This window comes from Thamnophis elegans, chromosome 8 (assembly GCF_009769535.1).
Source record: "Thamnophis elegans isolate rThaEle1 chromosome 8, rThaEle1.pri, whole genome shotgun sequence".
NCBI lineage: Eukaryota > Metazoa > Chordata > Lepidosauria > Squamata > Colubridae > Thamnophis > Thamnophis elegans.
The window spans coordinates 39,146,618-39,164,682 of NC_045548.1; the positions used below are offsets into that span (position 1 = coordinate 39,146,618).

The 18,065-nt window shown below is 41.8% G+C and overlaps 1 protein-coding gene across 1 annotated transcript; it reads left to right on the plus strand.

Moving 5' to 3' along the window:
- Positions 1-4,732: 4,732 nt before the first annotated feature.
- SOX17 (SRY-box transcription factor 17) lies at positions 4,733-9,273 on the plus strand. Its single transcript, XM_032222368.1, has 2 exons — positions 4,733-5,642; positions 6,501-9,273. Exons 1-2 carry the CDS (start codon positions 5,351-5,353, stop codon positions 7,355-7,357), a joined length of 1,149 nt encoding a protein of 382 aa, XP_032078259.1. The 5' UTR covers positions 4,733-5,350; the 3' UTR covers positions 7,358-9,273.
- The last annotated feature ends 8,792 nt before the right edge of the window (positions 9,274-18,065 follow it).

The window sequence follows — 18,065 nt, forward strand, 5'->3', positions numbered from 1 at the left end:
GGTCTCAGTGGAAGAGAAAGACCTTTTTTATTTTTACATTTTGAAAAACGCAGAGTACAACAGCCGAACAGAGAATACAGTTCAAGAGATCCAGAGATATTTTCGAGTCTGAAAAAAGGAGAAATGTATTAGGGCTAAAGATGAGGGAAGGGCGGGATTCACAACACCCCTTCGCTGCTTAGGTGACCCTTTGGTCCATTCAGCTTCTCATGTTTCTGAAAGCACCTTCAATAGAGTTTGGTTTGCAAAGGAATGACAACACCCGCTCCCCCTCCCCCCCAATACTCCGATCAAGGCAGTGGTGTATTAACCATTAAGCAGACTAAGCTCGTGCTTAGTGCATCAGGCCCAAAGAAACACCACAAAGTTGAGAAAGAAAGAAAAAACCAACCAAGATTTGTACAGTATGTACAAAGGAGGGGGGTACCAAGATTTATCAGTGTTTAGGGCACCAGTGAACCTTACTCCGCCACTGGATCCAGGCACAGTTGTTGTCTCCGCTATTTCCGCTTTCCAGGTGGGTGTCCAAGAAGCGACCCAAGGACAGGTGCGGGAAAGGCAAGCCTCGCCAGTCAGTAGAAGGGCACTGGAGCCAAGCAGAAAACTCTCCCCGAGGAAGGGACCCTTATTGCATCTAATAGGATATATTTTTGGAACAAGCTTCACGCAAATCATTGTCGCGCAGCTTGCGCACAAAGCCAGTTCTGCATAGGGCAGCGCCCAGGAGGGCAATTAGTCGACGACATTTTCCAATAGGAAAGTTTCAGACCATTCTACTCCTCTTTACTCCAGATCTGTTTGCCTTAAGGTTCGCCCTTCTATCCGGTGTAACGCATGTGTGCGAGTGTGTGGGATGGTGGTGCAGATTCAAAACGCTGGCGTAAGGTGTGCGTGCGTAATTTTAACTCTCTCCTACTTAAAATTCCCCGGGGAGGGGGAAGTGGGGGCGAAGCTAAGTCTGCAAAGGCGCCCACAAACAATAGGAGCGTGTCTGCATCTCTGCGCCCTGCGCCGCTGAATTCTGCCTCCCTGTGTGTATGTGTGTGTGTGTGTGTGTTGTGTGTGTGTCCTCGCGCGCGTCGGTCTCCGGAGATCTGGGCGCCTCCACCCACTGCCCCCTCTCTGGAGCCCTCCCTCTTTTTCTCTCTCGCTTGTCTTGAGAACTAGCGGCGGCTCTCAGGAAGCCCGCCGGATGTTTGCTGCGTTTCGTGTGGCATTTGTGGCCGCCTCTGATAACGCTGCCGAGAGAACCGCATTCCGTCCGTCCCGACCCCTCTCCCCAAACCCCACGCCGCGCTTGGAAAAGCGGTTGGAAGAGAAAAGAAAAAGAGAGAAACAGAAGAGGCAGAAAAGGCAGCGGCTGCTCGGGTTCTCGCCTCTCCCCAGTTCCAAGCCGCCACTTGAGAAGCGGGACTTCGGTGTGAAAAGGCCAAAGCCAGTGGCCGCTTCGAATTGAAGGCTCTCGGAGGAGGCGGAGGAGGGGAGAGAGCGTATCCTGCTAATGCTCCCTTGATGCTCGAACCGATAGCTTTCGAGGGTTGTTGGTCTTTTTAATGCTCGAACTGAATCTATGGACACGATTCCGACTTGAGGTTATTCTAATCCCGCCGATCTCAATTAAACACCTCAGTCTGGCCGGGGAATTCTTTCCACAGGCAAGGCGGCCGGCCAGGAGGCTTTAGGGGAGAGGAAAGAAAGGGGTACATGGTCCCTTCTTTAGTTAGACTGGACAAAGTAGAGTAAAAACATATATATGAAAAACGGTTGCAGGAATTGGGTATGGCTAGTCTAGAGAAAAGAAGGAGTAGGAATGACATGGTAGCAGTATTCCAATATTTTAGGGCCCGCCACAAAGATGAAGGGATCAATTTATTTACCAAGGCATCAGAAGGCAAGACAAGAAACAATGGATGGAACCTAATCCAGGAGAGAAGCAACCTAGAGTTAAGGAGAAACTTCCTAACAGTGAGGACAACTAACCAGTGGAACAGTTTTCCTTCAGAAGTTGTTGGTGCTTCATCACTGGGGTTTTTAAAGAAAAGACTGGGCAGCCACCTGTCTGAAATGGTATAGACTAGAGTCTCCTGCTTGAGCAGGGGTTGGACTAGAAGACCTCCAAGGTTCTTTTCAGCTCTAGACAGATTGATTAATAGACAGACAGAAGTATTATCTAATAATATTTCGTTAGGTAGTTCTTGCACATATGGGTCGGAGATGCAATGGACTTAATCTGTGAGTAGAGGAAAAGCAAGGTAGGACAGAGCAAAACTGGTGTAGACATTAATGCCCACATCATGATCTGTTTCAACTAATTATCATTGCTTACTGTTTAATAACAAAGCCTGGGGTTGTCAATAAAGTTTTGATAGTTCTGATTTCAAATTTACACGAGACATCCAGCCTTGGGATCACTGGGTTCGTCCCGAAGCAACGAGGTAAAAATGCCAAATTAGCGGTAACCGGCGCAAAATCGAAACCCCGAATTTTTTTCCCTTTGTGTCGCAAGCATGAATCGCGTAAAAAGAAAAAGAAAGAAAAACGGGTTTCTATTGTACTGTCCACGGATGCTCTCTTGACTTTTTTGACTCCCATTTCCTGCTCCCAATAGTCGTTATTGAGAGTCTTCCCCATAGATAAGTTCATTCTCATGCTAAATGTCTAAGGAATTGAATAAGCTTCTTGGATGAGAAGCGAAACGTTTTCAAGGAAAAACTCAAGAAAAGTCCGGTTGCCTTTTCGGAAAAGCACCTTTGCGACTCTCTCATGCCAGTTTTTTCGAGATTCAGAGCACTGAAACGTTAGAAGCAAATGACCCGCGTGATTTTATAGGACCGAGGGTCCTGCCAAAGACGCCGATTCTCGGTTTAGAGTTCCTGCCCGAATTGCAAAACCCAACCTTTCTCTTTCTATGAGCAACGAAACGTAAATGCCGCGTTTATTGGACGTCCTATGCTGCTCCTTAGAATAAAATACAGGTGCAGGGCTACATAGATGGGGTGACTTGACAAGCGAAAGTCACAGTTTTCGCTGTCAGGTCTTGAAAGGAGGGTCAGAAGAGCCTCTCTGAAGCTAGGCCGGCTTGGAATAAAGTCCCTTTGCGGCGCTAACAACCTTGAAGTAAAAAAAAAATAGCGCGCTGTGGGAAAGTCCCCCACCCCGGTGGTCTTCATCAATAACAAGAAGGGAGCATGAGAACGCAGCCCTTGGGTGAAACCTGAGCACAGACCCGTCTTAATCGCGGCTTTTCTGTGGAAAGTTGTGATTTGGGGCTGATCTCTTAGCAACTCGGGCGCAATCGCTTGTGTCAGATTGGCGCGGTCAGGCCACTTCCTCAGTAGCTGCTGCGGGAGTCGTAGCTGCTTCCAAACGGTTCTGCTCTTCCTCCCTGGGGCAGCTGTAATAGGTTTTCCCGTGAAGGGTTCCGACGACGGAAGATTCCAAGGACGCTTCGCACTATTGAAGGGGCAGCAAAGGAAGGGAGACGGGGGTGGCGGGGAAAGTCTTCGTTTTCAAAACCGCCATTTCACTTTTATGGTTTGAAGGGAAACTTGAAGCCAAGGAGAGGGAGTGGGGATATAATCGTTCAGAAAAGGAAGATCTCAGCATCAATCTATTTGCACAGTAGTTCAGTTGGAGCAGCACACATGTTACAGTGAACATTTTGCAAAAAAAAAAAAAAAAAAGTACAATATAAGGCATTTTCAGATTCAGGTTTTTAGTTCATTCACTTTATATCCCTGGTTTTAGAGTCATTTGAGGATTGTAGCCATGTTCCAGCGAAGCTAATCTACTTCCCACAGCAGCAAAGGTGAATTTGGAGTTAAGATTAGGATTACAACTTCCTGTGGACCACAAGGCATAATATTATATAGGAACCCAATTTACAACAAGGAAACAGAATCAAATGCCAGCAAAAAAAGAAAAGAAAAGAAAAGAAAAGAAAAACAACCACTCCTGAAGCTACCCGTTCCTCTGATAATAGTATGAATTTAAGTCCCAAAGTGCATTCTGATATATCTTTATCTGTGAATAAATTGCACTGAGGCTGCCCTATTAAATATGTTTAGAAATGCAACCTTCTGTTGCTAGCTAAAATGAGTAGACCACGAATATACTTACCAGTAAATGTTATGATATAAATCAAAGTAAATTCTTCAGTAATATCACAATGCAATTCAAACATTGGGTGCACATAAGTAATATACAAGGTTCACAGTATAACTATTTTAATAGAACTTTCTACCAATGTAAAAGGCACAGCTAAAGCTGCAATCGCTTGGAAAAACATAGACGTTGTATCAATTACTTCCGGTTGTTTAAAGTATTTTCACTTTTTTCGACATCAGATTTACTATATCCGGACAAGGTTAAAGTCAGTTCCAACATCTTGTCCAGGGTATGTTATGAGTAAATGCATGTCCTAAAACCCCTTTCACTTTGTGTGTTAATTGTGGAAAGGCATCACGCCATCTTGCTGGTTTGGACTTGCTTCAACCTAGAACGAATTCCTGTGCTGGAATAATCAGAGATTAATAACAATTAAAGAAGCAAACAGATTAAATTAAGACTTTTACAAATGGAATAATTACCATAGTAAATTAGTTTAACGGCAATTGCCATGTTTATCGTATGAGAATATTCCAAAATGTGAATACAAATTATTATACGCGACCGCAATATTTATAAAGAAAGCAATATTTAAAAAGTAATTAGTCCAGTCCATAAGCCAGTTCTTAAAATAGTATTGCTTATGTGGTATTTGTTAGAACATATCCTGTCTAGGAAACGCGGTCCAACAGACGGGAAACGGTCGAAAGAGGTCGAAAGTGCTTACTCTTCCCTCAGTGCACGTAGAAGCAAACTATCTAACACAAACAAACAAACATTTTCACAGATAAACCTTTCATTTTCCCCTTTTCTTTTGTCAGCTCTAATAAGTCATTTTCGAGTCCCTTACTTACTTGAAAGTAGATCCCATTGAGCTCAATGGAATTTACTTCCACGTAGACTCAGGTCATGGAAAAATCCACTCCTCGGTGAAAAAGGTTATTTCTGGCTCAATCCCATGCAGGTGAATTGCAGATAAAACTGGTCCTCTCCTCGGCCGCTCAGACTCCCTGGCCACACCCACGCCGTCCGATTGGTTGTTGCTCAGTTTAAACGGAGCCGCGCGGTGACAGCCGCCAGCTACTCAAGGACTGTGGGAGCTCTGGGCTTGCATCAGAGGCGCTTCCAAGCTTTATTTGCAGCGAACGGCGAGACGCACGAACCACTGACTCGCTCCTCTGCTCGCCTTTTGGAGGCACCGAGAGGGGCCCGACACTGGCCGGGCCGGGGGAGTTTTGTGGAAATGAGTAGCCCCGATGCTGGATACGCCAGTAGCGACGATCAGGCGCAAGGACGGTCCTCTCTCCCTCCCCTCATGATGCAGTGTCAGTGGGCAGAATCGCTCAGCCCCTTAACCGATGGCAAAGGCGAAGCCGCGGCCGATCAAGTACAGCAGGGAGCCTCGGGCCGGGCCAAAGGAGAGACCCGCATTCGCCGCCCCATGAACGCTTTCATGGTGTGGGCCAAGGACGAACGCAAGCGGCTAGCGCAGCAGAACCCGGATCTGCACAACGCGGAACTTAGCAAGATGCTGGGTAAGTCCAATAGGCGTCGGCGGAGCGGGGGATCGCTGGGAAAGGAGGCTGAGAAATACTGCGCAGTATTACTTTTCTTATGTGGCATCCAAATATTGCGCAGTATTACTTTTCTATGTGCCGGCCCGCCGAGGAATAATCCCTCTTGCTTTCGGAAATGAGACTACGGTAACTCTTGTAAAGGAACGAAAGCAGCAGGCTCTGACCCCAGGAGACTAGTTTGTGATTTTTACAGAGCGTTGCGCAATCCGACGCTAGTCCAGGGGACTCTAATCCCCTGAATCGACGATGGTTCTTCCGGTAAGCTTTTAGGAAAACTCTTAAAAGTCTTCGGGGAATTGGCTCACTCCCCCTTGCCCCGCAGCTCCTTAAGAGAAAGGACGGAGCATTCAAAGAACCAGAATAAAAGAATCTTAACTCCAGCTGCACCCGGCCATTGCTGGTCACTGCTCTTCTAAGGGCGCAATGACAATCGGGTGCGGTGTATTAGTTACTGCCGCAAACTGAAATATCGTTCAGGAAAGTTTCTATAAACAATGACGCCTTGCGGTTATTGGCCTTTCTTGCCCTCCTTGTTTGGGTTTTTGCGTACTTTCCACAGCTGGGCGGGATCGAGAGGGGACCTAATTCTAGGCGAAAATAGCACGAGTCGCGGTCACTTCCTCGGTAGAGGAAGAGGCCACCAGTTTTAACCACTAGTTATCTAGTCGTGCCATAAACCAGAGGCGGGTCTGGGGGAAAAGCGACTCCCAGCCAAAAGCAGTGAACTGGATTCTTCCACCACCACGAGCCCAGCCACAGCTTAGCCTCAGTTTCCGCTCACTCGCCTAAACTCCGCTTTCTCCTTTGCCTTGACAGGACAGTCGTGGCGGGCGCTGACCCAGGAGGAGAAGCGCCCCTTCGTAGAGGAAGCGGAGCGGCTGCGGCTGCAGCATATGCGGGACCACCCCCATTACAAGTATCGGCCGCGGCGGAGGAAGCAAGTCAAGCGCCTCAAACGCAACGACGGCGCAGTGGACGGCGGGGGCGGCTTCCTCCCAGTTCAGCATCACCAGTTGGGTCTGCCCGGAGAGGCGGGAAATGGAGGCAGCTGCGAGGGGCTCGGCCTTTCTTACGCAGAGCAGCCGAATTACGCCGGTGGGAGCTTCCATTACCGGGACTGCGCGCCGCTCCCGCTGTCGGCTTTGGGCACCCATTTCGGAAACTACAGCCTGCCTACACCGGAGCCCGAATCCCAGGGGGGCAACTGCGCAGAACCTGTCTTCTTCCCGCCACCCCACCCGGAGGAAGGCGGCTGTCTGCTGGGCCCCTACGGCTACCCGACGCCGCCTGGCTCCGAGTATCCGGGCAACGGCGTGCCTGCCGGCGGCCACAACAACAATGCCGGTAGTCCCAGTGTCGGCGTCAGCCTTTTCCGTAGTCGCTTCCCGGTGTCCTTGGCCTCCTACCCTTCCTCGCCCGCCCCGGACCACGCGCAGCAGCAGCAGCAACCCCGTCGCCGGGCGGAGGCCCCCGCGGGGCTCGAGCAGCTGCCCCCGCACGACGTGGACTTGCTGACAGATGTGGACCGCGCCGAGTTTGAGCAGTACCTGCCCTTCGCCTGCCGTCCGGGCGACCTGGGGCTCCCCTACGCGAGCCACGAAGGTCCGGAGGCTAACGCCGCTGCCTATTACTGCGCGGCCGCGGGTGGGGCCGGAACGTATCCCGAGTTGTGAGTCGCAACGTCTCCAGGCGGGTGACGGCGGGGCAGGTGGACCCCTCTAATACTATTTATTGTAATTTATTGACTGCGCTTCCATTAGGCCATTTGTAGAAATGGAAAGAGGGGAAGGAGCTGCCGAGTTTCTAAACACCGGCACGTCCGCGAGGCTTGTTCTTGCAGGAGGCTCACTTTCGGGGGAATATAGGCATATCTTGCCTCGTTCAGGATTTGTACAGAATGGGTTGGGCTTGGACTAAAGCACCCCGATTAAAGTTTCACTTGGAACAGCTTGGCAATAAAAACCCAAAAGAAAAAAACCTTCAGATGGTTTTTACACCAAGGTGTGGTGGAGTTGTGTCATTCTTTAGAGACTTCCTTACTTCAGAAAATAGCATGCCATGAATGGTTGAATCGCCCCCCACCCCACTAACTTTGCACACAAAACTTTACAATCTGGCTTTGCACATTACAATATTGTCAAAGAATCCAAATCAATCACATGGGTCTTAATGTGGCTGGGTAATCTTGAAACTAGAGGTCCCAGCTGAGCTCCTGGAATGGCTTCCCCATAAAGGAGATCCCACAACATCTGTCCTGGTTTCCCTGGGCCAGTGTGCTTGTGAGAGGCCGATTACATGGGCGGGGCCAGGAGGTATATTCCATAATACTCCAGGGTGAAGTGAGACCTGACAAACTCTGTAGCATTCTCAATTTAATAGTTTTCAACCCTTTGGCCTCATTCTCTTACCCAGAAAGCATTCCAAGCAGTAAATACTGAAAGGATCCCAAAGATAATCAGACGAGAAAACAACGCTTTTGCCTGGCTTAGATCTAGTGTTTGAACATGCTTCGTTCCAGTAAGTGTCACCTACTGATAGAAGGTGTTGGGAAAGTTAGTTTAAATAAAGAGTCACCTTCCCTCACAATCCGATCCCTAAGATATTCTCCAAAGGTTCATAGCCTGCCAAAGTCTTCTTAGCCTTAGAAGGTAGGTTTCATATCTGACATATGCCTATCATTAGTATTAATTTGAGCAAATTAAATGAACATAATTAAATGTTCTGTTTCTCAATTCTATTCCAAGAAATAGAATTTGTATACCTTGTTCCCTTAAAAAAAGTCTTTGACTTCAGTATCTAAAGAGATCGTAATCCTGAGTCGTTTAGGATTGCAGTAAATTGGTGCAAGATGAGTGTTTGACCACTGTACTACTGTTTGGAGCTCACCTTAATAGCTGAACTGTTCACACTTAATATCATCAATTTAGGACTACCAGATCCAAGGATCAGCAAAAAAATGGGATAGCAACCAAGATGGGGCTAAGATGTAGAAAATCTTGTTGCCCTTTTAGGTAGGGCATTACCTAGAGTATAGTCAATTGAACAAAATGAAACAAATTCTCAATGCTGTTGAGAATTTGCTTAGACAGAATCCTTCAGAAGAAAAAAAAAAGGAAATCGAGCCATCCTTAATTGATAGCGGTCATAAAAAACTGGATGTGTGTCAGAGGAAGGGACAGACAGGAGCTTTTTATATTGATATCCTCTTATTTTATACCTATTGGCAGCAGCACTATAGTACATACTTGCTATTAAAAGTACAGATTTTTTTTCTGATTTTGGTCCATATCTGTATCCCTTTAAAAAAGAGTACGAACATGATACATATTTCCTTTTCTTCCTTTCAACGTAGAAAATAAAGGCAGGTAGAATGTATTGTGATGGATATGGGTTGGAGTTTACCTTGTAGCAAACAATAAACCCTGGTAACATAATCCCTCAAAGAGCAAGACTGAGATTATACAATATTTTTGTAGTAATGTGGATATGCAGATAAGTGATTTCCCATCTCGTTGCCTGTAACCTGTACTCAGGAATATGTTCCATGATCAGGATTTAAATTTATAATAAACATGATTAACTTTTTCAATTCCAAGTCTCTTTGTCTTTTATTTTAGTACTAGCTGTACCCGGCCACGCGTTGCTGTGGCCCAGTCTGGTTAAATGGAAACGAAAGAAAAGAGAAAGCGCAAGTTTCTAATATGTTTAATTTTACAATGCTTGTGAATATACAATATTTTTTGTTGTTCCATTGTCTGTGCAGATATAGAGATTGTCTGGATTGCCGACTCCAGAACATGCAACATATAATTGTCCATGTGAGAAACAATTTTCAATTGCTGGAAACACGTTGGACCGGGCACATTTACCAAAAGCATGCTCTCAAGCTTTATGGAAGTTGTAGTCTAAAACAGCTAGAGCAGCTCTGTCAAACTTTCAGCCCGCATGCTGGATGTGTCACATGCTGGCCACACCCACGCCCAGTTTAGTGAAGGGGGCAAAAGTTATATGTCACATGACACCACAAGTTTGACACCCCTGAGCTAGAAGATATCCAGTTGCCTGCCATTCTTTAAAGTATGGCCATAAAAATGGAAACGTAAGAGAACAAAACACTCTAAAATTGTCACAGAACATTACAAGGTAATGGAGTGCTCATGATTCCAATTGGCCTGCTTGCCAAACTGATGCCACTGAGTATGCTTAATTCTCATTCATGTCTTACATAGGTACCGAACTCTTATGTGAGAATGGTGTCAATTTGCTACATAAATGATTTTAAGGAATTAAGATGGAGACCCTACCACAAAGTAATATATTCCTGATCTTAAATGGTCAAAACCCAAAAAGGAGACTGCCCCAAATAGTAAACAGGAAGCTGTTAAGTCTTCTCTCCCTTCTTCTGTTCCATCATTTCCATTCTATTGAGTAGAAAGAACTAGGGAGAAGCAGTCCCATAAATAACTCCATGCTACAGGTGAGAAAGAGTACCTTGAATTTCACTTGGAAGCACCAGTCAGCTTCTGGAACAGAATTGTAACTTGAGTATACCAAGGTGGTATTCATGACTGCCCATGATGCTGCATTCTGAACCCAGCTGCAGCTTCAGATAGTGAGGGCAGTCTTGTGGCGTGTAGTACAGTAATCTTCTCAGGAGATGACATTGGTGTGAGTGACATGAGCAGTGTCTCATGGTCCAGGAAAGGATTAGGGAAATGAAGGTGAGTAAACTCAAAGGTGCTTTTCAAGAGGCAACTGGACTTTCTGGTTGTTTTTTAAAAACGTTTTGCTTTTCTGAAGAAGTTTCTTGGATGAGAAGCGAAACATCTTCAAAGAAAACCAGAAAGTCCAGTTGCTTCTTGAAAAAGCACCTTTGGGACAACCATGACCACCTGGATGACTGAGAATCTCCATAGAAGAAAGTAAAGTTGTACAAAACCCACTCAGCCATGGCTGTTCCTTCTCTTCAAATAGGAACTATGAGTCCAGAATACACCAGATTATGCATACATTCTGTTTGGAGTAGCACAACCCCATCTAGAACAAAGATAGAAAATATTAATAGATCCAGGAATTATTAAATCCAGAGCCATTGAGACTTGATAGGGTAGAACTGAAGCTGTTCTTCCCAGCACTTGTTTAAGGAGCAAAGTGGATAGCTTAAGTTTTGTATAAACATAAGGTACTAAATGTATGTCTTAAAAATGCTTCTTTTTCTGTTTAAGAATATTTTATTTTCATTTCCATAACATATAATCACATGTATATATTACATAGAGAATATCATGTTGTAAGAGAAAACAATATACATGTGCAATCATACTACTTTGAAATCAAACCTGGAATAATTCCCCCCCCTCCCCCCCTCCCCCCACAACCTACCCCCCCGACTTCCCAGAACCCGTACACGGTATAGATATTTAACAACCACAGTCTAAGATATATTGATAACAAATAGAAATAAGAAATTAATACCTCTTTACATTGAACTTAGCTCCTCCTTGCTAAATTAACTTTAAACAGTTCAAATCATTCCTAGTCTTAAGCATAGGCTATCTGGAATTTCTTAGTTCCATATTTATTTTGTATATAATCGATCATTTTTCCAGGTCTCGTTTGTATCTCTCATTTGAATGGTCTTTAAGATATGCAGATATTTTCGCCATCTCAGCTAAATTTGTGACTTTCAGTGTCCATTCTTGGATTGTAGGCAAATCTTCATTCTTTCAGTGTTGCGCCACCAACAGTCTTGCTGCCGTTATTAAATGCAAAATCAGATTAACCTCTACCACTGTACAATCAGTAATTATACCTAACAAAATAACTGAGGAGTAAATTTTATCCTTTTTTAAAGAATATTTTGTATAATCCACCATATTTTTATCCAAATGCCTTAACCTTTGGCAAGTCCACCTATATGAAAATATGTAGCATCAAGAGAACCACATCTCCAACATCTGGGTTGTAAATTCAGATTTACATCAGAATACATCAAGGCCAATTCAGAATACATTCAGAATACATCAAGGCCAATTTTTTAGGATCTAAATGCCATCTATAGAACATCTTGTAGAAATTTTCTCTCAGGTTTTGGGCTTGTGTAAATTTCACATTTCTTACCCAAATTCTTTCCCACGTATCCAACATTATTGTTCTTCAATATTTTGAGCCCACTTATCATGCAGTCTTTAACTAATTCTGTTTCGAATCCATCTGTATTAATACATTATATATCCTCTTTATATGCATTAAGCTTTGGTCTCTTATTTTGTTTAAATAGATTATCCTCAACTTGGATAAAAAACAATTTTTGAGCTATTTTCCACCTGGCCTGTAATTGCCCATACTGGAACCATGTTTGAACTACCTTCTCCTCTTTTAACACTCTAAGGATTTTAGTTGTAGTATCCCCCTTTCCAGGGTGAGAAGCTGTCTGTAAGTAATTCTATCCTGTTTTTGTGCTATATTCATATTTTCTATTGCATGTCTAGAATTGCCACATGCGTATCCTTGTCATTTAGTTTATGTTGATATTTTTTCCAGACCCGCAATAAAGCATTTCTTAAAATATGACTTTTAAAATTTTTGTCCAGTTTTTTGTTAAATAACAGGTAAGCATGCCAACCATATACCCAAGTCATGTCCCTCAATATTCAGTATCCTATCATTGGTTAAATCGATCCAATCACTGATTACAGATAATACCACTGCATCATAATATAGTTTAGATGGGTAATTTCAAACCTCCCCTCTCACGTACATCTGCATTATTTTCAGCTTTACTCTCGGCTTCTTTCCTGCCCATACAAATTTATTGATACCTTCTGCCATTCTAAAAGATTCGCATCTTTTTTAAGTATAGGTAACATTTGGAAAATAAATAAAATTTTTGGTAGGATATTCATTTTCCCTGCCGCTATTCTTCCCAACAAAGATAAGTGCAACTTATCCCATTTTTATCTCTATCTGTCTACTATGCCAGAGTGGTCATACTTATACTTATCTAATTTCCCATTTGAGATTGAGATATTAACTCCGAGATATTTGACCTTTTGGACTATCTCACATCCTAACATTCCTCCTAATTCTTCCTTTTTGTTTAGCATTCATATTTATGGCTAATATTTTGTTTTCCCTAAATTTATTTTAAACCAGACACTTGAACATATTGATTGATCGTATTCATTAAGATCATACTAGATTCCTGCGGTTGATCCACTATTATAACCAGATCATCCGCAAAAGCACACACTCTCTATTCTTGCTGCCTAATCTTAATTCCTTTTAGACCCTCCAAGCCCCGTATTTTATTCAACAATACTTCCAAAGTTATAATAAACAATAGTGGGGACAAGGGACAGCCCTGTCTTGTACCTTTCCAATTTGCAAAGAGTCTGTTAAACTTCCATGACTATGATTTGAGCCGTTGCTGTTGATATATTGCTTTGATTGATTGTAAAAAAACCTTTCTCCTATTGCATTTTTTGCAATGTCTTCAACAAGAATTGCCAATTAACTCGATCAAAGGCTTTCTCAGCATCCAGAAATATGAACGCAAGCAGGAGTTGATTGCTTCTTTCTCAAATATTCTAATGCATTAATAATTATATCTTACATTACTTTTCATTTGTCTCCCTTGAATAAAACCTGTTTGGTCAGTGTGTATCAATTGTTGAATAACAACATTAACCTGTTGCTAGTATTTGTAGTCAAGATTTTGAATCTACATTAAGTAATGAGATAGGTCTATAGTTTTTTGGTTGAGTAATATCTTGATCTTCTTTGGGTATCAGAGATTACAAAGCTGTCTTCCAAGATGGAGGCACCTTACCTTCTATTCTGAATCTTATTAAATAATTCTCTAAGAGGTTCTACCATTTCTAACTGTAGATTTTTATAGTAAGCCGCTGTCAAGCCATTTGTGCCTGGTACCTTCCCTGCCTTTAACTGCTTAATTACCTGTAAAATTTCCCCGAGGTTTTTGGTTGATTCCATTTTTGCCTGTGCTCTTCTTTAACTAAGGGTATTTTCTCTTTATCTAAATATCTCTATATCTAGACCGTTAATTTTATCCCCCTTATACAACTCTGTAAAAAATTCCCGGAATGCTTTTTGAATCTCATCCTGTTGGAACACCTCCTTCCCTCTGTAGATCAGTTTAGATATGTTTCGAGAATTCAGTTTTTTCCTAATCTGATAAGCTAACCATCTGCCAGGTTTATTTGCGTTGCAGAAAGTATTGTGTTTTGTGTATGACAAACTAGTCGCTACCTGATCCGAAATCAACATATTAAATTGAGCCTTTAATATAGAATTGCTTCCTTAACCTTTGTATCACCTGAGTTTAATGTTAACTCTAGCTCTTTCCTCCTAATTTCATCTTCCAATTCCGTTTGTTTTACCCCTTGTTTATGTCTATGTGATTTATTATATTATCAACACTCCTCTCATATGCTTTGTTTGCATCCCATACGAATTCCATAGGTGTACCCTTATTCATATTAAAAACAAAGTATTCTGTTAGCTTTTTTACAATCATTGATATACCTCATATCTAAATAAGTTTTCATTCAATCTCCAAGACCTTCTTGCCTGTACCACCCCTCCCAACTCCATCCAAACTGGGTTATGATCTGAAAAAAACTCTAGCCGCAATCTTTGTCTTCTTCACCTTGGAAAGCAAATCATTAGTAATTAATATAAAATCAATCCTAGAAAAGGATTGATGCCTATCAGAAAAGAAGGTAAAATCATATTCTTCTGCATTTCTTTCTTGCCAGATCTCTCAGTTCAAAGTCATCCATCATATAAAAAAAGGATTTAGGTAACTTGCTCGCATCTGAGTGTTTGGGCGAGAAACTTTCTTATCTCTTAGTATCTAACACCATTCCAGTCACCCAATAGTATGCAAGACCTATAATCCCACTGTACTAATTTAGCATGAAGATTATTATAGAATCCATCTTGTTGTTGATTAGGAGCATAAATTCCCCAAATCAATGTCTTTTCCCCTTCTAAGATCAAATCTAACGCGATGTATCTTCCATGGGGATCTGCTTCAATTAATTCAGCTTTCATATCTTTTCTTAAGTATATAACTATACCATTTTTCTTTTCCATAGCAGAAGCTACAAAATGTTGACCAAGTCTTGGGTTAATCAAATTTTTGATCGGTTGATTTAATATGAGTTTCTTGCAAACAAATTATATCATTCTTGAACCGTTTAAGATAGTGAAATATTTTCTTTCTCTTCTGTGGAGAGTTCAATCCATTGACATTCCATGTTAGAATCTTAATTGTCATCTTTGGTTTCCTGAAACTTTTTTAGAGCCTCCTGCATAGCCTGTTTAACCTTTGGCCTGGCTCCTCCCACTTCTTCTGGACTGGTTACTGTAGCTTCTTGACCGATAGCAGGTGATTGTTGAAGTTGCGTTTTGGCTTGTTGCTCCATTCGTCTGGTAATCATACGGCTTGTCTTTGTTCCATAGCTCCTTGCGCTAGGAGAGAGATGATCCATCTTATCTGGTAGTTGTGTCATATGCTGTCTATCTTGTCCTTCTTGTGGTCTTTTTCTGGGTCCAGATGGTTCAGGATGTCCAGCCTTCAGAATATTGTGGTAGAAATCTCGAGCTTTCCATACTGAGTTGAGACGGTATCTTTGCCTATCAAATGTGAATATAATGCCAAATGGTGCATCCCATCTGTACTGTATCTGACGATTTCTAAGGTCTTCAACTAAAAAAGCATAATCTTTCCTGGTTTTTAATTTGAGGTGGTATCTCTTTCAAAACAGTCAAGTCCTGACCCCCAATTTGGAGCTTAGTTTTATAAGACTCTTGTAATATCGTATTTCTGATCTTTTGTGGTAAAACATATAACAATGTCTCAAGGGAGCTGCTTCTGCTTTGCCAGCCAAGAATTAATGCGATAAACTTATCAATTTGCCAGTCAAAATTAGCCCCGGTCTTCCCAACAGACTATCAAAGGCTTCTGAAAAAATATGTTTCAGGTTTTCCTGCTTTTCTTCACGCAACCCCCTTACTCTTAATGCCAGCTCCATTTGTCTGTACTGTATCATAATAATTTCTTTTTCAGCATTTTCAACTTTTTGTTGCACCACCTCTGTTTTCGATGTCAAATTAATATTGGCTTCATTAAGATCCTCTAGACTATCTTCAATTCCGGAAATATGTTCTGTCAGCACATTTACAATCCCCAGCATATCATCTGATTTTAGAGACCCAGGTATCAATTTTATCAGACAACTCCTCCTTAAGTTCTTTTATCTCCTCTTTAAGATCTTTAAGTTTGTCTTCCACCTTAATTGTCTGAGTGTTAAAAGCCTCATTCAGTTCCTTCAGAAAAAAATCTTTCATTAGTAGATCACCGTAGGGGGCGCAGAGAGCGGAGGCTGCAACTTTGTGCCAGGTATGGGCAATGTCCAGTGCTTCTGGGGGCCGGGGGGCATCTTCAAATTAAGATTTGGTTTTGAGGCCATTCAAGTTTTATCTTCAAGCAATTAGTAAAACTCTACTGGCCAGCTATACAGCTGTGGAACGAGGTAATAAATCACCCCTTTCCTTTGAAATTTTAAAGCTCCATAGGACTTTACAAAAAGTTTCAAAAGATAAACATTGTTACGGGCAGTTCAGCGTGCTCGTCGCCATTTTAAGTGTCTCTTTTTAGCTAGGTTAACAGAAGAAGGTCTTGTAAAAATGAAGCTAAGATTTGAATAAACAATTAAAATTCTCGCATACCAGTCCTGCTCATGTTGAAATCAAATAAATCAAGCCTTGTGCTGAGAAGGAGATAGCTTACTTTGTGCTGCAAAAGCAGCTGGAGATCCCCGGCGCGGAGGCAGTTCTGCCCTTAGCTGGCCCCCCTCTTCGCAGACACACCAACTGCAAAGATCAGAAGGCACTTGCTCAATAGAACCCGCTCCCTTCTCTTCTTTGCCCAAAGAGTAAGGTAAACAACCTGCCAGACATCTGATAGATATCGTCTAACAGATAACGCGACCAGGGATTCGGGAGCAGCTATGTTAAGCTGCTTCCATCAGTAAGCCCCTCCCAGGACCTTAAAAATGCTTCTTAAATTCAGTCTAAAAAACAAACCAGTTGTTAAAAGGCAACCATTAGCATTATTAACATACAATATATACAGTTATAAGATGAAAGAAATGTACACATACAAAGCATATTTCTAAGATACAATTTTGACTCCACAATATCTACATCACTGCTCATATATAAAACAATGTAAGTAATTTCAATTGCTCAGTGTCTTATTCATATTTGGAAAATTGCCTGTTTTGTTTATTTACTTTAGATAGACACATAATGGTTGGCCTCCTTAATTTCCTGCCCATCAAGCAAGATAAAAACACTACAAAATGAGACTAATCCTATTAATACACACTTACACTTTTTTGTTCTTTAAGCCAAGTAACTGGATTGGTGAGAAAGTATTTCTCAATAATTATGTGCTGTGTTCTTATAACACAGATCTCTATAATTAATGTCTTAACTATCCAGTTAGTTAGCTTAGCGTGTTATATTTTTAGTTCTAATTGCCTTGTAAATTGTTTCCTTGCAATAGTGAGTAATGTTGAACAACTTAGGTATTGGGACATGTTGCATTGGAAATGATATATATAATACAACCACAAATATATATTCATCTATATAATAAGGTAATTATTATGTTTGCTTAGAAGCAATCAGACATTTTGATAATATTTTTGTTTTAGGAAAAAACTAGTCAGCATTTGCAAGGAGGAGGAGGAGGAGAAAAGTAGTGGTTGATATTTCTTCTTGTAAAGAAATAGAATTGAGTTTGTACCTTTGAACAGAGAAATGAATGCTCAAAAACTCAACAAAAAGACTCCTCCAAACAAAATAAAATCAGATTTTTTTTAAATTTAATGAATATTAGTGTATGGTTTACCATGACAACAGGACCTTTGAAAGACTGTAGTTAGAAAAAAAAAGTTATGGCAACTATATTAGCTATGTAGTTCATGGGCAGTCAAGATTTGCTACTGCTGATTATGTAATCTTGTAATCTAAATGTTGATGTTAAAAAAAAGTAACTGTTCTTCTGTTCTCATAGATAATAATATTATGTAAATGAAAGAATGTTTGCATCCGTGGCATAAACATTATATATCTTCTTCTAAAAAAGAATAATATTCTTCCCAGGCCATAGAAATACAATAATGATTTCCTGTGAGTAATTTAGGGTATTTAAAATCCTGAATATAAGAGTGATTTTATTTTCTTTCTTGAAGTTATTTTCTAAATATTGGATGTGTTTAATGGGATTTTGATCAGCCTGTTTTGGATTTGAAAGCTACTGGTAATTGGTAAATGAGGAAGTAA